The following is a 20,139-nucleotide window of genomic DNA, read 5'->3' on the forward strand; positions in this document are numbered from 1 at the left end:
CTCCAGCTGAGCAGGATTCCCCTGCGGGCGATTAGAGAAGGAAATTCTAAGGCGTCAGCCCTCTTCCCCATGAATAGTTCTGGCTGATCCGATATCCCGAAGACTGCCACCTTTGGGCATGGCTCCACCCTCACCCACATAACCTTGGCCTCGAAGAAGGCTATCCAGAACCCGACAAGTCTGCGGCATGCCCAGAATATGTGGGCGTGGTTGGACGAGCCTCTCTGGCAGCATTCACATTTATCCTCCACCCCCAGGAAGAACCTGCTCATTCGGGTTCTTGTCAGGTGTGCTCTGTGGTTTAACCATGTGCATGAGGAGGTGGAGTTGGCTCTGCACAGTGCTTCACTCCAGAATCCCCACCCTATTTCCATCCCTAGTTCTTCCCATTTTTCCTGTGTCTCATCCAGTGGGGAGTGCGTCCTTTTTTTAAAAATAGATTTAGAATACCCAATTATTATTTTTTCAATTAAAGGGCAATTTAGCATGACCAATCCATCTAACCTGCATATCTTTGGGTTGTGGGGGTGAAACCCACGCAGACACTGGGAAAATGTGCAAACTCCACATGGACAGTGACCGGTGCAGGGATTCGAACCCGGTAGGCAGCAGTGCTACGTGCGCGTCCTTTCTAAGAGTCGTCCGTACAGATTTCCACAGTTTCCCCTCCCCAGACTGTGCATGTCCAGTAACTCCTCTGGGATTGTGCTTCTCGGGGTTTATGGGTATGCAGTCGTCTCCTTGCGAAGAAAGTTTTTGACCTGCAGATGTCGGAGTTTGTTCCCGTTTGGCAGTTGTAGTCTCTCCATCAGCTCCTCTAAGTCCACTAGTCTGTCTCCCGTGTAACAGTCCCCAACCGTCAGGTGTTCTCCGCCCCCCCCCCCCCCCCCGGTCCGGTCTTCTCTTCCAGGTGGCATCGAGCATGGCTGATGCAAACCTATGGTTTCCGCAGATGGTGGACATGATGGACACTTCACTCAGACCAAAATGTTGCCTCATCTGGTTCCAAGTTCTCAGGGTCGCTATCACCACTGGGCTTATTGAGTGTTTGTTGGGGATGGGAGCGCTGCCCTGGCGCAGTCCCGGAGGGTCGTTCCTGTACAGTGGCATTCCTCCTTCCTCACTACTCAATGTCTGGGTCCTTCACCCATCCCCTCACTCTTTCTGCTGTGGCTGCCCAGTTGTAGTATTGCACGTTCGGGAGAGCTATGTTTCTTCTCCTTTGTAGTAATGTTTCGTGGAGTTTCTTCCCCCCCCCCCCCCCCCAAAAACGCCATAATGTGCTGCAAGTACTCTTGCATGAGGGTACATTCAACAGGTTTGAAACAATCTTGTAACTGAGACCAGACATGACGTAGGGAATTTGAACGTGGGACAAGAGTCGCGGAAAGATAATTAACTTGGAGTAATTGATTAATGTCTAATTAACCTATCACCTGTTAAGTGACTGACACTTTCCTGAACGAATCGAGGGGATCTCAGCTGAGAATTAGATCCAATGAAACTAAGTAAGGGGCTAAACCCAGATAAGGATTCCCTTAAGAATGTGATCCATTTGTCTGATTAGAGAGAGGAATTTTAGCTGTCGGAGAATCCTTGAAGCATTGGTTAAAAATTACTTTTGTTGAAATGACTTTAAATTATGTAAATCAGAAGTCACTTTTATCCTGAAGTTTTTGCTTTAACTCTGTGACTGTCTGCGTCCAGTAACTCCTCTAGGATTGTGCTTCTCGGGGTTCATGGATATGCAGTCGTCTCCTTGCGGAAAAAGTTTTTGACCTGCAGGTGTCGGAGTTTGTTCCCGTTTGGCAGTTCCCGTCTCTCCATCAGCTCCTCTTAAGGCCATTAGTCTGTCTCCTGTGTAAAAGTCCCCAACCGTAAGGAGTCCCCCCCATCCTGTCTATACCTCTTCAAGGTGGCATCAAGCATGGTTGGTGCAAACCTATGGTTGCCTCAAATGGGGGCCATGATGGACACTTCGGTCAGTCCGAAATGTTGCCTCAACTGGTTCCAAGTTCTCAGGGTCGCTACCACCACTGGGCTTGTATAGTATTTTGCTGGCGGGGATGGGAGTGCTGCCGTGGCGCAGGCCCAGAGGGTCGTTCCTGTACAGAGGGACTCCTCCACACTCACCCTATTCCATGTCTGGGTCCTTCACCCATATCCTCACTCTGCCGTGGCTGCCCAGTGGGAGTATTGCACATTCGGGAGGGCCAGGACCCCCATTTTTCTTCTCCTTTATAGTAATGTTTTGGGGATTCTCTCTTTCCCACCCCCCCCCCCCCCAACACACACACACGCACACCATAATAGTCTTGTCAATTAAATGCATAAAGGCCTTGGGGATGTAGATCAGAACGGATCTAAACAGGAAGAGGAACCTGGGCAGTACATTCATCTTGAACGTCTGTACCCTCCCCGCCAGGGAAAGTGGAAGTGTATCCTGCCTCAGTCAGTCCTTCTTAACTTCCTCCTCCAAACTGGTCAGGTTTCACTTGTGGATCCATGTCCAGTCGTGAGCAATCTGAATCCCCAGATAGCGTAATTTGTTTTGGGCTGTTTTAAATGGCAGACCCTCCAGCTCTGCCCCTCCCCCTCTCGGGTTCACCGGGAATACAATTCATGTATTGCAGGTAATCACACAGTGCTGTTAGATAGGGTCTTCCAGTATTTTGACCCAATGATAGTGAAGGAATGGTGATATATCCCCAAGTTAGGATGGTGAGTGGCTTGGAGGGGAACTTCCAGGTGGTGGTGTTCCCATGTGTTTGCTGCCCTTGTCCTTCTAAATGGTAGTGGGTCTGGAAGATACTCTAAGACAGTGTTTTTCAAACTTTCTTCCCCATGGGACCCACTTTTGCCAACTTGCCGACCTTCAGGACCCACATCGGCCAAGCTTCGGGACCCACGCTTGGGCCGCAGCTTTGGCCAGGAGAGGTTGAGGATCTGAGAAACGTTTTGCGACACATGATTTTTGAAATGAAGCCTCTGCTGGAAAGGGGTTGGTAGTGATGGGTTGGAGGGGAACCGCGAGGCTTACAGGAATTCTATCAAATTGCTCCCTCCCAGGATTTTCCATACAGGCTTCTGAATGGTGATGTTGGGAAACTCTGCATTAGCGGCTCAGATACTGAACACCGTTATCCTTACCTACACGACCCTTCTGACATCTGTGAGTCACGATCTGGGCTTTGAAAAATCCTGCTCTAAGGAGCCTTGTTGAGTACCTACGGTGCATCTTGTAGTATATATCAGTGGTGGAGGGAGTGAATGTTTGTGTTGGGGTGCCAATCAAATGAGCTGCTTTGTCCTGGATGGTGCCAAGCTTCCTGAGTGTTGTTAGAAATGCACTCATTCGATTTCCGGTGGCGGCCATGGTGTCAGTGGTCGCACATTTGGCAGCTCCCCTCGAGGCGTTTTTTTTTGTCCTTTTCCTCGGTTGCCGGGTGGATGTTTTGGAGGGAAAAGGTGCAAAGGTGGTGGAGGAAAACTATACTCCACTGGTGAGGTCGGTGGATGGATCCAGGGACCAGCAGTGGGTCTAGAAGAAAGGAGCTGCAGGAGTTAAACTCTTCGTGCAACGCAGGGGAAGATGGCGGAGGGTAAAGGGTCAGCCCTACCAACCCAATGGTCGGCGGAGCAGTTGGTTGACTTTCTTAATGAAAAGTTCAGCCAACAGAGGAGGGAGTCTCACGAGGACCTGGTGAAGGTGGTAGACCCACTGAAAGCGGGGATCGACCGTGCGAAGTTGAGGCTGGAGACCAAGAGGCAGGCGATGCAGAAGGTGGATGAGGCGGTGGGGAGCACGAGGAGCAGCTTACCTCGTTGGTGGCCGAAATTGGATTGCTGAGGGAGACTCCGAAGCAGCTCAAGGAGGAAGTGGAGGATTTGAAGAACCGCTCCCGGAGGCAGAATCTGAGGATAGTGGGGATGTCGGAGGGCATCAAGGGAGCAAACGCAGGCTCTTATCTGGCCAACATGTTGGAGAAGCTAATGGGGGGGTGGGTCTTCGACTGGCCCCTGGAGGTTGATAGAGCACTTATGAGGAGGCCGCAGGCAAATGAGCCGCCGACGCTACACCGGTTTCCAGACAGAGAGAAGATCTTGCGGTGGGCCAGGCAGATGAGGAGATGTACTTGGGGAGGCAATGAGCTTCAGGTATATCAGGACCTGGGCGCGGAACTGGCTAAGAGAGCAGCCGGATTCAACCGGGTGAAGGCTGCCCTCTTTAGGAAGAGGGTGAAGTTTGCAATGTTGTACCCAGCCTGCCTTTGGGTGACCCACAACAGCGAATACTACTTTGGAACACCGGAGGAAGCAATGGAGTTCGTGAGAGACAATGAACTGGCAGGAGAGGGAGGACATTGAACTTTGGAGGGAATGTGAGGTGGTGTTCGTTCTCCCTGCCCCTCTTTTGTTATATTGTGCTGGGTTCTTTTGCGATGGCCAGGGGAGAACTTTTCTTAGGGGCTGTTTAGCTCTTTCATGGGCTGCTTTGGTGGGAGGGTGAGTGAACCTTTTTCTTTTCTTCTTCATAGTGTTATTGTTGTTTGCACTATGGTGGAGTGCGAGCAGGGGTGGGGGGTTGCATGTTTGGCACCATGGGCGGGGGCTTCTAGGCTAGCTGGGCAAGCTTGTTCACGGGAGCGCAGCGGGGGGGACGGGGGACGATCAGGTGGTTTGAGTTCTAGAGGGGGATGGGATTGTTGTTTTGTTCATGGGAGTGGGAGGAGGGGGGGGGGGAGAAACTGTTGATCAGGTGCGGCAGTTGAAGTACAATAAGAAGGGAGTTCGTGACTGGACATCCGAGGGCAGGCCTGGCAGGCTACGGGACACAGGCCAGGGCCTGGCCCAAGAATGGGAATGGTTGTTCAGCAGGGGGGGAGGGGGGTGCTCACTCTCTCCCCTCCCCCCTCCTCCCCCCAGGCTGGTCACATGGAATGTGAGGGGGCTGAATGGGCCAGTCAAACAGTCGCGCATGTTTGCACATATGAGGAGTTTAAAGACGAATATGGCATTTCTACAGGAAATGCATTTGAAGATTGGGGACCAGATTAGGCTGAGGAAGGGGTGGATTTGAAGACGCGGGGAGTGGCGGTGCTGAGCGTCTGAGGTGGGGAACATAGTGGCAGATCTGGAAGGTTTGTGATGGTGAGCGGGAAATTGGAGGGAATGTCAGTGGTCTTGATGAATGTTTATCCCCCAAATTGGGATGATGTCGAATTTGAGGCGAATGTTGGGGAAGATACCGGACCTGAGCTCTCACTGATTGATTATGGGGGGAGACTTTAATATAGTCATCGAGCCAAGATTGGACCGGTCAAGTCTGCGGTCGGGGAGGGTGTTGGCAGTGGCAAAAGAACTAAAGGGGTTCATGGAGCGCATGGGAGGTGGACCCGTGGAGGGTTGGGAGGCCGAGCGCGAAGGAATTTTCGTGCTTCTGTGTGCACAAGGGGTATTCGCGGATCAATTAATTTGTGGTGGATAAGACTCTGCTGGCAGGGTGGTCAACTTGGGGTACTCGGCGATTTGGTTTCTGACCACGTGCTGCACCAGGAGGATTTGCAGGTGGGCCCAGCGCCTGCACTGGAGATTAGGTGTGGGATTGTTAGCAGATGAGGAGGAGTGCGAGCTGGTGAGGGCTGTCATTCGGAGGTACGTGGAGCTGAATGACATGGGTGAGGTATTGGCTGCCACGCTATGGGAGGCGCTTAAGGCAGTAATCAGGGGGAGCTGATATTAATTTGGGTGCACAGGGACAGGATGGAGTGGGCAGAGATGGCAAGGCTGGTGGAGGAGATCCTGTGGGTAGATAGGAGATATTCGGAGGTCCCAGAGGCAGGCTTGTTGAAAGGAGCGGCAGAAGCTCCAGATGGAATTTGGGTTGGTGTCCAGGGGGAAGGTAGTAGGGCAGTTGTGGTGGGCCAGGGGGACAGTGTATGAATATGGGGAGAAGGCGAGCAGGAACAACTTAGTAAGCTGGAGGCGGCGAGAGAGGAAGAAAGGTGGCCCTGGACCCGGTGGGGATGAGGAATTGTATGGGAGGCTATATGAATCGGAGCTCCTGGTGGGGGAAGAGGAATGCAGCGTTTTTTGGATGGGCTGGAATTCTCCAAAGTGGAGGATGATTTGGTAGAGGGGTTGGGGGCACCCATTGGACTGGTGAAGGTGGAGGAGGGTATGGGCCCGTTGCAGGCAGGGAAGGTCCCAGCTCCGGATGGGTTCCCGGTGGAATTTTATAAGATGTTTTCAGGGGACCTGAGGCCCCTGATGGTAAGGGCAAATAATGAGGTGACGGAGAAGGGGGAGCTTCCCCCTACTCTATCGCAGGCCTTGATATCCTTAATCCTGAAGAAGGATAAGGACCTGGAGCAGTGTGGCTCTTATCGCCCGATCTCGTTGCCGAATATGGATGCCAAACTGCTGGCAAAGATCTTGGCCTCGTAGATCGAGGACTGTGTACCGGGAGGATCAGACAGGATTTGTAAAGGGGAGGCATTTGTCGCCGAACGTTAGGCGCTTATTAAATGTGATTAGGATGCCCCTGGTGGGACAGGAGGTGGAGGTCACTATGGATGTGGAGAAAGCCTTTGATCGGGCAGAATGGCAATATTTGTGGGAAGTTCTGTGACGGTTCGAGTTTGAACAAAGAAAAATTACAGCACAGGAACAGGCCCTTCGGCCCTCCAAGCCTGCGCCGATCCAGATCCTCTATCTAAAGCTGTCGCCTATTTTCTAAGGATCTGTATCCCTCTGCTCCTTGCCCATTCATGTATCTGTCTAGATACATCTTAAATGAAGCTATCGTGCCCGCCTCTACCACCTCTGCCGGCAATGCGTTCCAGGCAACCACCACCCTCTGCGTAAAGAACTTTCCATGTATATCTCCCTTAAACTTTTCCCCTCTCACCTTGAACTCGTGAACCCTAGTAATTGAGTCCCCCACTCTGGGGAAAAAGCTTCTTGCTATCCACCCTGTCTATACCTCTCATGGTTGAGGTCCCCCCTCAACCTTCGTATTTCTAATGAAAATAATTCTAATCTACTCAACCTCTCTTCCTAGCTAGCGCCCTCCATACCAGGCAACATCCTGGTGAACCTCCTCTGCACCCACATCCTTTTGGTAATGTGGCGACCAGAACTGTACACAGTATTCCAAATGTGGCCGAACCAAAGTCTTATACAACTGCAACATGACCTGCCAACTCTTGTACTCAATACCCCTTCCAGTGAAGGAAAGCATGCCGTATGCCTTCTTGATCACTCTATCGACCTGCGCAGCCACCTTAAGGGTACAATGGACCTGAACACCCAGATCTCTCTGCACATCAATTTTTCCCAGGGCTTTTTCATTTACCGTATAGTTCGCTCTTGAATTGGATCTTCCAAAATGCATCACCTCGCATTTGCCCGGATTGAACTCCATCTTCTATTTCTCCGCCCAACTCTCCAATCTATCTATATTCTGTTATATTCTCTGACAGTCCCCTTCACTATCTGCTACTCCACCAATCTTAGTGTCATCTGCAAACTTGCTAATCAGACCACCTATACGTTCCTCCATATCATTTATGTAAATCACAAACAACAGTGGTCCCAGCACGGATCCCTGTGGAACACCACTGGTCACAGTTCTCCATTTTGAGAAACTCCCTACCACTACTACTCTCTGTCTCCTGTTGCCCAGCCAGTTCTTTATCCATCTAGCTAGTAAACCCTGGACCCCATGAGACTTCACTTTCTCCATCAGCCTACCATGGGGAACCTTATCAAATGCCTTACTGAAGTCCATGTATATGACATCTACAGCCCTTCCCTCATCAATCAACTTTGTCACTTCCTCAAAGAATTCTATTAAGTTGGTAAGACATGACCTTCCTTGCACAAAACCATGTTGCCTATCACTGATAAGCCCATTTTCTTCCAAATGGGAATAGATCCTATCCCTCAGTATCTTCTCCAGCAGCTTCCCTACCACTGACGTCAGGCTCACAGGTCTATAATTACCCGGATTATCCCTGCTACCCTTCTCAAACAAGGGGACAACATTAGCAATTCTCCAGACCTCCGTTACCTCACTCGTGTTCAAGGATGCGGCAAAGATATCTGTTAAGGCCCCAGCTATTTCCTCTCTTACTTCCCTCAGTAACCTGGGATAGATCCCATCCGGACCTGGGGACTTGTCCACCTTAATGCCTTTTAAAATACCCAACACATCCTCCCTCCTTATGCGGACTTGACCTAGAGTAATCAAACATCTATCCCTAACCTCAACATCCGTCAGGTCCTTCTCCTCGGTGAATACCGATGCAAAGTACTCGTTAAGAATTTCACCCATTTTCTCTGACTCCACGCATAACTTTCCTCCTTTGTCCTTGAGTGGGCTAACCCTTTCTCTAGTTACCCTCTTGCTCCTTATATATGAATAAAAGGCTTTGGGATTTTCCTTAACCCTGTTTGCTAAAAGTATTTCATGACCCCTTTTAGCCCTCTTGATTCCTCGTTTCAGATTGGTCCTACATTCCCGATACTCTTCCAAAGCTTCGTCTGTCTTCAGTTGCCTAGACCTTATGTATGCTTCCTTTTTCCTCTTAGCTAGTCTCACAATTTCACCTGTCATCCATGGTTCCCTAATCTTGTCATTTCTATCCCTCATTTTCACAGGGACATGTCTGTCCTGCACTCTAATCAACCTCTCGTTAAAAGCCTCCCACATATCAAATGTGGATTTACCTTCAAACAGCTGCTCCCAATCCACAATCCCCAGCTCCTGCCGAATTTTGGTACAGTTGGCCTTCCCCTAATTTAGCACTCTTCCTTTAGGACCACTCTCATCTTTGTCCATGAGTATTCTAAAACCTGGGAGGCAACATACCATTCGGGAGTCTCATTTTCGACCACAGAACCGCCTATCTGCTCCCTTTACAATTGAATCCCCTATGACTATAGCCCTTCCACCTTTTTCCCGCCCTTCTGTACAGCAGAGCCAGCTACGGTGCTATGAACCTGGCTACTACTGCCTTCCCCTGGTGAGCCATCTCCCCCAACAGTATCCAAAACGGTAGACCTGTTTGAGGGAGATGACCGCAGGGGACACCTGCACTGCCTTCCTGCTTTTTCTCTGCCTTTTGGTCACCCATTCCCTTTCTCCCTCAGCAATCCTAATCTGTGGTGTGACCAATTCGCTAAACGTGCTATCCCCGCAACAGCCAATCAGCCGCTCTGCTCTGCTGGATTTGGGCAGGGGTTTGTGGATTGGGTCCAGTTGCTATATAGGGCATTGGTAACAAGTGTAAGGACGAACCGGGTGAGCTCAGGGTATTTTGGATTACATCGTGGAACAAGGCCACTCTCCCTGTTGCTTTGTGCCCTGGCGATAGAGCCACTGGCAATAGCGCTTAGAGCCTCAAGGAGTTGGAAAGGTATAGTGTGGGGGGGGGGGGGGGGGGGGAAGAGAGCAGAGAGTTGTGTTATAGGCTGATGACATCACTTTACATTTCGGACCCGTTGGGTGGCATTATGGGGATTATGAACATCTTGGAGGAGTTTGGTCGGTTTTCCGGGTATAAATTAAAAATGGGAAAGAGTGAGGTTTTCCCAATTCATGCAGGGGTTGGGAGGGGAGGCTGGGTGAGCTGCCATTTAAAATGGTGGGGGCAAACTTCAGATACTTGGACATTTTCAGGTGGCGCGAGGATGTGAACAACTACACAAAGTGAATCTGACACGGCTGGTTGAGCAGATGAAGGGGATGGGATGTGTTCCGTTGTCACTTGCGGGGTGGGTGCAAATCCACAAAATGATGGTGCTCCCGAGGTTCCTATTCGTTTTTTAGAACCTCCCAATTTTTAGCCCAAAGATCTGTTTTTAGAAAAGTTAACGCCCGGATTTCATGGCTTGTTTGGGCGAGGAAATCGCCCCGGGTAAAGAAGGTACTTCTGGAGCGGGGTCGTGGGGGATGGGCTGGCCCTGCCAAATTTAATGAACCACTACTAGACAGCAAATATAATCATGGTCAGGAAGTGGGTAGTTGGTGAGGAGTCGGTGTGGGAGCGGATGGGGCTTCTTGCCTAGAGGTACTGTTGACGGCTCCTCTGCCGTTCTCGCCAGCCAGGTACTCCACGGGCCCGGTGGTGGTGATGGCCCTGAGGATAGTGGCGTCTGCACTTGGGAGTTGGAGGGGGGCCTTCGTTTGGGCACCGATTTGTGGGAACCACAGGTTTTCCTCAGGGGGGTTGGATGCGGGGTTCCGGGGGTGGCGGCAGACAGGGATCAGACGGTTTGGGGACCTATACGTGGAAGGGGGTGGGGCAGCTTTCCAAGCTTAAAGAAACTAGGAGAGAAGTATGAACTACCCAGCAGGAATGAGTTACAGGTACAGGATTATGGTAGGACGTAGGTGGCGTCCTTTCCCTTGCCGAAAATAGGAGTTGGCGAGGGTAGGGTGTTGGAGATTTATAAGGAATTGATGAACTGGGAGGGTGTCCCAATGGGGAAAGTTAAGCAGAAGTGGGAGGAAGAGTTGGAGTGGGGTGGAGGCTCTGAGGAGAGTGAACACATCCTCTTACACAGTCCAAAGATGTACAGGTTTGGTGGATTGGCCATGTTAAATTGCCCTTAGTGTCCAAAAAAGGTTAGATGGGGTTACTGGGTTATGGGGATAGTCTGGAGGTGTGGGCTTAATTAGGGTGCTCTTTCCAAGGGCCGGTGCAGACTCGATGGGCCGAATGGCCTCCTTGTGCACTGTAAATTCTATGATTCTCTTTGTGTGCTAGGCTTAGCCTCATTCAATTGAAAGTAGTCCATAGGGCGCATATGATGATGGCCAGAATGAGCAAGTTCTTTGGGGAGGTAGAGGATAGGTGTGGGCGATGCGTAGTGGGGGCCTGCAAACCATGTCCACATGTTCTGGGCTTGTCCGGAACTGGAGGGATTCTGCGGGAGTTTGCTGACGTTAAGTCTGAGGTACTGAGGGTGATGGTTGTACCGATTCCAGAAGTGGCGATTTTCAGAGTGTCAGAAAACCTGGGAGTCATGGGGACGAGAGAGGCCGACGCCGTGGCCTTTGCCTCCCTGGTAGCCCGGAGACGGATCTTGTTGGAATGGAGTGACCCGTGGCCGCCAAAACCGAGAGGTGTGGGTAAGCGACCTCGCGGAATTCCAAAAACTGGAAAAGATTAAGTTTGTCTTGAGAGGGTCTGTGGGGGGGGGTAGTTTGTCCAGAGATGGAAGCCGTTTATTGACTTCTTCAAGGTTAGTTAAGATGTCAGCAGTAGAGTTTATAGGGGGTAAAAACAGGGGAGGCAGGGTGGGTGGAGGGGTACGGCAGGGAGGGTGGAGTGTTATTTATTGGCTATGTGATTTCTTGTATGTTCTCTTTTTCTTGGTTTGGATTGTGTTTTATGTATATATTTGTAATGCCTTAATAAAAATATTTTTAAAAAGATGTACTCATCAGGCATGAGGACAGTATTTCCATCACACTCCTGACTTGTGCTTTGTCGATGATGGACAGGCTTTGGGGAGTCAATAAGTGAGTTGCTCGGTGCAGGATTCCTAGCCTCTGACCTTCTAGCCCAGTTGAGTGTCTGGTCAATAGTAACCCCCGATGATATTGATAGTGGGAGATACATTGATGGTAATGCCATTGAATATCAAGAGATATTCTCTTGTTGGAGATGGTTGTTGCATGGCACTTGTGTGGCACGAACGTTACTTGCTGCTTGTCAGCCCAGGCCAGGATATTGTCCCAGTCTTGCTGAATTTGGACATGGACTACTTCAGTATCTGAGGAGTCGTGAATGGTGATTGCCCAATTAGCAGCCAACATCCGCACTTCTGACCTTGTGATGGAAGGAAGGTAATTGATGAAGCAGCTGAAGATGGTTGGGCCTAGGACACTACCCTGAGGAACTCATGCAGTGAAGTGATGTTCTGGAATGTAATTGACTGCCCTCCAACAACTACAACCATCTTCACTTGTGCTAGGTATGACTCCAACCAGCAGAGAGTTTCCTCTTGATTCCCATTGACCCTTCTGCTAGGGTTCCTTGATGCCATTCTCAGTCAAATGCTGCTTTGATGTCTAGGGCAATCACTCATCTCACCTCTGGATTTCAGCTCTTTTGTCCATGCGTGTATCAAGGCTGAAATGAGGTCAGGAGCTGACTGACCCTGGTGAAACCCAAACTGATCATCAGTGAGCAGGTTTTGCCAAGCAAGTGGCACTTGATAGAACTGTTGATGACCCCTTCCATTACTTTATTGACGATCTAGAGTAGAATGATGGGGTAATATTTGGGTTGGATGTTTCCAGCTCTTTATGTACGAATATACATATGAACAAGGAGCAGGAGTAGGCCATTCAGCCCGTCGAGCCTGCCTCACCATTTATTATCATGGCTGATCTGATCGTAACATCAAATCTGTATCCCATTTACCCGTGAAAACCCATCACCCCCTTGTTTACTAAGAATCTATCCACCTCTGCCTTAAAAATATTCAAAGACTTCGCTTCCACCACCTTTTCAGGAAGGGAGTTCCAAAGACTCATGACCCTCAATGAAAATGTTTTGCCTCATCTCCATTTTAAATGGGTGACCCCTTGTTCTAGATTCTCCCACAAGAGGAAACATTCTCTCCACATCCACCCTGTCAAAACCCCTCAGGGTAGTTATGTTTCAATCAAGTTGCCTCTTATTCTTCTAAACTCCAGCCTGTCCAACCTTTCCTCATAAGATAAGCCACCCATTCTAAATATTAGACGTACTTGGGCAATTTTCCACATCACCAGGTGGATGCCAGTGTTGTATCTGTCCTGGAACAGCTTGGCTAGGGGCACGGCCAGCTCTGGAGCACAAGTCTTCTGTACTCTTACAGGAATATTGTCAGGGCCAACAGCCTTTGCAGTATTCAGTGTCTTCAGTAATTTCTTGATATGATGTGGAATGAATGGAATTGGCTGAAGTCTGACATCTGTGATGCTGGTGACATCTGGAGGAGGCCAAGATGGATCATCCACTCATCACTTCTGACTGAAGATTGTTACAAATGCAACATTGATGTGCTAGGCTCTCCCATCATTGAAGATGGGGATACTTGTGGAGGCTTCTCATCTGATGAGTTGCCCACTGCCATTCACGGCTGAATGTGGCAGAATTTAGATCTGATCAATTGGTTATGGTAAGAAGTCTGACAACACCAGGTTAAAGTCCAACAGGTTTGTTTAAAATCAGTAGCTTTCTGAGCATTGCTCCTTCCTCAGGTGAAAGGGTAGGTTCCAGAAACATATATATATATATATAATATATATACAGACAAAGTCAAAGATGCAAGACAATGCTTTGAATGCGAGCATTTGCAGGTAATTAAGTCTTTACAGATCCAGAGAGAGGGGTAATCCCAGGTTAAAGAGGTGTGAATGATCTCAAACCAGGACAGTTGGTAGGATTTCGCAAGCCCAGGCCAGATGGTGGGGGGTGAATGAAAGCAGACCAAGGCAGGCTAGCTGCACGGTTCAATTCCCGTACCAACCTTCCCAAACAGGTGACGGAATGTGGCGACTAGGGGCTTTTCACAGTAACTTCATTTGAAGCCTACTTGTGACAATAAGCGATTTTCATTTTTTCATGAATCCAAGGTCCCAGTTGGAGCCGTATTCATGTGTGCAGAACTTGGCTATATGTTTCTGTTCGATAATTCTGTGTTGCCGCACGTCCTGAAGGCCGCCTTGGAGAACGCTTACCTGGAGATCAGAGGCTGAATGCCCTTGACTGCTGAAGTGTTCCCCGACTGGAAGGGAACATTCCTGCCTGGTGATTGTCATGCGATGTCCGTTCATTCGTTGTCGCAGCGTCTGCATGATCTCACCAATGTACCACGCTTCGGGACATCCTTTCCTGCAGCGTATGAGGTAGACAACGTTGGCCGAGTCACACGAGTATGTACCACGTACCTGGTGGGTGGTGTTCTCGCATGTAATGGTGGTACCCATGTTGATGATCTGGCATGCCTTGCAGAGATTGCCATGGCAGGGTTGTGTGGTGTCGTCGCTGTTCTGAAGGCTGGGTAGTTTTTGGTTATGGGCATCGCTTAGCTTTATTGTATACTGCTTTATGCATGCAACTAGACCTGTGTAGTAGCTTCACACATTTTCAAGTATGCCTGGTGCTGTTTGGCATGCAACTAGACCTGTGTAGTAGCTTCACACATTTTCAAGTATGCCTGGTGCTGCTCCTGATATGCCCTCCTGCACTCTTCCTTGAAACAGGTTGATCCCTTGGCTTGGTGGTAGTGGTAAAATGGGGGATATGCCATGTGATGAGGTTACAGAGTGTGGTTGAGTACAAGTGTGCTGCTGTCCAGAGCACCTCATGGTTGCCCAGTCATGAGTTGTTAGACCTGTTAGAAACCTATCCCATTTCGCATGGTGGTAGTGCCACAGAACACTATGTAGGGTATCCACAATGTGAAGACAGGATTTTATCTCCACAAGGACGGTGTAGTGGTCACCCTAACCAATACTTTCATCATGGACAGATCCATCTGCAGCAGGCAGATTGATGACGATGCAGCCAAGTATAGTTTCCCTCTTGTTGGCTCCCTCACCACCTGTGCAGACCTATGTCTTTAGGACTTAGCCAGCTCGACCTGTTGTGGTGCTACCAATCCATTCTTGGTGACAGGGCATACCCCAGAGATGCTGAGGGTGGTAACTGGGACAGTATTTATAAGATATGATTCCATGAGTAGGACCATGTCAGGCTATTGCTTGACTAGTCTATGAGACAGCACTCCCAATTTTGGCACGAGTCCCAGATGTTAACAAGGAGGACATTGCAGAGTCGAAGGTGCTGAGTTTGTCAATGTAATTTCTGGTACGTAGGTCAATGTTGGGTGATCCATCTGGATAAAGGGATAAATATTGGCTAAGACACTGGGGATAACTCCCCTGCTCTTCAAAATAGTGCCATGGGATCACTTGCATCCACTGAGCAGGCATATGGGACTTTGGTTTAACTCGTCAAAAGCCAGCACCTCTAATGGTGGAGCGTTCCCTCCGTACCGCACTGGAGTGTCAGCCTTGGTTTTTCTGATCAAGTACTGGCGTGGGACTTGGAATCTTGTGATTTAGAGGCGAGTGTTCTACCAACTGAACCACAGTTGATGCTATTGATTGGAGTAACTCATTGGAAACTATTTTTAGGCAAGGTGAATGTGGGATCTAATAGAAACACCTAAAATTCTTAAGTGGTTTGATTCCAACCTCAGTTGAATGCAGTATTGTGGTTAATAGATTCTCACCCGCTGTGTCTATATAAACTGATTGAGCATAGGTAACAGAATTCATTTCAGAACGTCACATTTCACACAGGGGGAGACAGTGGCATAGTGGTATTGTCGCTAATCCAGAGACCTAGGGTAATGCTCCGTGGTCCCAGATTTGAATCCCACCATGGAAGATGGTGAAATTTGAATTCAATAAAAGTCTGGAATTAAAAGTCTAATAATGACCATGAAATCACTGCCAACTGTCGTTAAAAAAACCTCATCTGGTTCACTGATGTCCTTCAGGAAAGGAAATCTGCCGTCCTAACCCGGTCTGGCCTACACGTGACTCCAGACCCACACAGTGATGCGGTTGACTCTTTAACCAACCACCCCCCCCCAACTGAAATGGCCTAGCAAGCCACACATTCAAGGGCAATTACACCCACATCCCAAGAACGAATATTTAAAATAAACTTACCTCTGGCGGATAAGCCTATGTAAAATAAGTTGCACTATTATCTGCAGCCGCTGAGGAATCACTGGAGCAATCACCTGTTGGGAACAAAGAAAATGGAGGCTAAAGAAAGAAAAGACTGGCATTTATTTTGTGCCTTTTATTACCGTGGGACACCCTAAAGCACTTTACAACCATTCAAGTTATTGTGAAGTATAGACACTGTTGCCACATAGGAAATCCAGCAGACAATTTGCACACAAAAAGCTCCCGCAAACAACAATGTGATGATGACTAGATAGTCCAATTTGTTTTAGTGATGTTGAATGAAGGCTAAGTATTGACCAGGCCACCATTTTAGTTAATGGCTTGGAATCTTTTACATTCATCTGAAAGGGCAAGACGTTGGTTTAAGATCTTGTTTGAAAGGTGATACCTCCAACCCTGCACCATCCCCTTAGTACTGCAATGGAGTGTCAGCCTAGATTATGTGCTCAAGCCTCTTGAGTTGAACTCATGACCTAACGACACAGGAGAACATGCTAGCCACTGAACAAAGGCGATGGCATTATAAACTTGAGCAGAAACCCAGTCCCTCCTGATAACCAGCTGCATGAGGGGACCCTGGGCTCTCCCTTCTTATCCACATTGCACCATTCCAGCTTGTTTATTCTGAGTTTGGGGGACTTCAATCCAAGGGTTTTCTGCTGTATACAAAATTCAGGAATAAATTGTAATGAAATATGAGAAACAAGTAAGGAAATTCAGATAATTATTTTTCCAATATAAAAAGGTGATAAAGATTTGGAACAAAAAGCCAGCAAGGATGGCAGAACAAGAAACGATAAAGGTGGTTCAAATAGGAATGTGAGGAGGGCAGTGGAATTTGAGGTTATTAGGTTCACTGGGGATGATGTGGCCTCGCTATGCCACAAATCTTAAGAATAAATGCAGAATAACATTTTGGGATACAGGATATGTATAATTTGAGACATGATGTGTGTTGAGTGTATTATGACTTGGGAGGAACAGGTGCCTTTGAACTTATGTTTCTCAAACCTTTCCACTACTGGCATTTTCCTTATTGCATCTCTGGGTCAGTTGTAGAATAATTGATAGAGACTGATTCTACAATTTGTTAAAAATGCCATTATTATGTCATTCTACCTGGTCATTGGCCATTTTTTATCTAGTGATTCCAATGTTTTTCTATAAAATGGTTAAAGTAATTTTGTGACAAGCTCCAAGACGAGGTGAAATTATATATTGCTGTATTTAACTATTACCAATCCTCAATTATTCCTTGAAAACAACCTATACTTTTGGCAACCCAACTCCCTTAAAGCTCATAGATTTTTAAAAAAAACCTCGTGACAAATCCTCGATTCGTTCAGCACTCACCATCCTCTATCTTCAGACAAGAAGCAATGCAGTTATCACACTAAATGCAGCCCAAAAAGTCAATTTTGATGACAATAAGTAACAAACAACTCACTTTCTGAAACCTCCCAGGCGTTGGATATGGTCTACTGGGAAATTGCTTGTAAAATTGGAAGATCTGTCTCACTAGTTGAGCAAAAGCCTAACATGTTCACCTTTTAGCCAATGTCCCAAACTCCTCCATCACCATCCCTGGGTATATCTGTCCTATTGGCAGACAGAACCACTGAGGTGGCAGCACTGTGATAATGAGTTGAGGGAGTGGCTCAGAGTTTTCAAGGTTGACCCTAAACCTTGGAGCAGGAAGTCAAACATGGCAAAGAAACCTGCTGTTATACAAATTACCATTTTCTCTTAGCTGACCAAATTGATACTCCTTCATTTTGAACACCACTTGGAAGAAGCACTGAGGGTAGTAAGGGCACAGAATGTGCTCTGGGTGGGGAACTTAGTGTCCATCACCAAGAGTGGAACTGTAACTGCTGACCGACATAACTTCATGATTGGGCTGTGGCAGGTACGGCTTCATTTCTATAGTAACTTTCATAACCACAGGATGCTCCAAAGTGCTTAACAGCCAATGAGGTATTTTTTTTTAGAAAATATTTTATTCAAGGCATTTTCACATATACACAAAATCAGAAGAAAACAAAACTCTATGAACAACCACACCTCTACTGCCCCCGATGCCAACCCCACATCACATCCCACCTTCCCCATTTTAACCTCCTATCTCTACCCATTCCCCCCCCCCCCCCCTTCTGACCCCTCAATCCTCAAAAGAAATCAATAAACGGTTTCCACCTCTGGGTGAACCTGTCTGCTGACCTTCTCAAAGCAAAGTTGATCTGCTCCAGCCTTGGGGATTCTGCCAGGTCACACACCCACACTCCCGCTTTCGGCAGCTTCGGGTCCCGCCACCTGAGTAAAATCCATCTCTGGGCTATCAGGGAGGTAAAAGCCAAGACGTCGGCCTCTCTCCTCCCCCCTGGTCTTCCAACACCCCAAATATCCCACCTCTGGACTCAGAACCACCTCCACACCCAGCACCTCGGTCTCGGATCAGGTCCGAGAACCCCTGCCAGAATCCCCTCAGTCTCAGATACGCCCAAGACGTGATTCATGCCCCCCCCCATGCACCACCCACACCTACTCTCTATCCCTGCAAAGAACCTACTCATCCTCGCCACCTCCATATGAGCCCTGTGTACCACTTTAATCTGGATGAGGCTTAATCTTGCCAATGACGAGGACGTGTCCACCCTCCGCAAGGCCTCCGCCCACTGCTTGGCCCCCACCTCCCCTCCCCTCCCAACTCCTCCTCCCATCCCAATTCCTCGTCCCATTTACGCTTGATGTCCCCCACCAGGGCTCCCTCCCACTCATATCCGACACCTTCCTCTTCGTATTTCGTCCTTGAACAGCACCTTGTCCTGCAACCCAAGCGACAACAGCCCAGGAAAGGATGGCAGCTCTCTCCTTCCAAAGTCCCAAATCTGAAGGTACCTAAAACCATTTCCCCTGGGCCACGGATTGGCCATGATAAATTGCCCTTAGTGTCCAAAATTGCCCTTCGTGTTGGGTGGGGTTACTGGGTTATGGGGATAGGGTGCTCTTTCCAAGGGCTGGTGCAGACTCGATGGGCTGAATGGCCTCCTTCTGCACTGTAAATTCTATGAAACTCATACACTTCCTGCAGCTCTGCAAATTTGCCACCTGTAAACAAGTCATCAATGCACTCAATCTCTGCCTATCGCCACCCCCACTGCATCCAGTGCTGCCGGAGCAAACCTATGGTTATTACAAATCGCTCCCACACCCTTCGGGCCTCCACCACCACTGGGCTCGCAGAGTACCTGGCCAGCAAGAACGGTGAAGGTGCCAACAACAAAGCTCTCATACACGTAACTCTGCACGATGCTGCCTCCACCCACCCCCACACCGATCCCTCCCCCACAGCCCATTTCCTTACCATAGCAATGTTTGCCGCCCAATGTGTTTGGCAACACCGGCACCCCCCTCGCCCAAGAAAGCCCGCCGCACTCGCGGGGTGTTCCTCGCCCACACAAACCTGGAGATCAGACCATTGACCTCCCTAAAAAATGATTTTGGGACATTCTGAAATACAAACAAAAACCTCAGAAGCACCGTCATTTTCACTATCTGAACCCATCTTCATCTGATCCACTAGCCGAGCCAAGTTCAGTTTAGACAACTGTGCCCAACTCCACGCCACCGGGACGTGCCCCAAGCACCCTAAATGACAACTCCCCACGTCTCCTTTCCAGCCCTCTGGCCTCAATCAGGAACACCTTGCTCTTTCCCATATTCAATTTCTATCCTGTAAACTGGCCAAATTCCCCCAGGATCTCCATGATGCTGCCCACCGGGTCCAAAATATATAAAAACAGGTCGTCCGCATACAATGAGACCCTGTGTTCGACACTCCCTCCCCCTCGCTCAATTCCTCTCCAGTCCTGTGACACCTGAAGCACCATTGCCAGTGGCCCTATCGCCAAGGTGAAAAGCAACAGGGAGAATGGGCACTCCTGCCTCATCCCACGTTGTAGCCCGAAATCCCGAACGCACCTCGGTTCCTCTGCACTCGCGCCCGGCACGCTATACAACAATTGGACCCAGTCCACAAACCCCTGCCTGGAGCCAAACTGCCCCAACACCTACGCCCACACCACCTGATCAAAAGCCGTCTCCTCATCCATTGCCACCGCTATCTCCACCTCCTGCCCCTCCGAAGGCATCTTGATTACATTGAGTAGCCTCGTCACATTCGCCAACAACTGCCTCTCCTTCACAAAACCAGTCTGACCCTCACCTATTAGCCCCGGCTGACAGATCTCAATTCGCGATTCCAACACATTCGCCAGTAACTTGGTGTCCACATTCGATAGTGATATCGGGGGGTATGTCCCACACTACTCCGGTCCTTGATTCTTCACAATCAGGAAGATGGAAGC

The 20,139-nt window shown here is 48.9% G+C and overlaps 1 protein-coding gene across 4 annotated transcripts in view; it reads right to left on the reverse strand.

Annotated features, from left to right (window-relative positions):
- The window catches only part of zdhhc4 (zDHHC palmitoyltransferase 4), a 98,056-nt gene that overhangs the window by 6,759 nt on the left and 71,158 nt on the right, over positions 1–20,139 (reverse strand). For all 4 annotated transcript variants that reach the window (XM_072481105.1, XM_072481104.1, XM_072481102.1 and 1 more), the window contains one exon: positions 15,749–15,822. In XM_072481105.1, coding sequence (XP_072337206.1) covers positions 15,749–15,822 — 74 coding nt within the window. The remainder of the gene's footprint in view (positions 1–15,748; positions 15,823–20,139) is intronic.

The sequence above is a fragment of the Scyliorhinus torazame genome, chromosome 17 (assembly GCF_047496885.1).
Source record: "Scyliorhinus torazame isolate Kashiwa2021f chromosome 17, sScyTor2.1, whole genome shotgun sequence".
Lineage (NCBI taxonomy): Eukaryota > Metazoa > Chordata > Chondrichthyes > Carcharhiniformes > Scyliorhinidae > Scyliorhinus > Scyliorhinus torazame.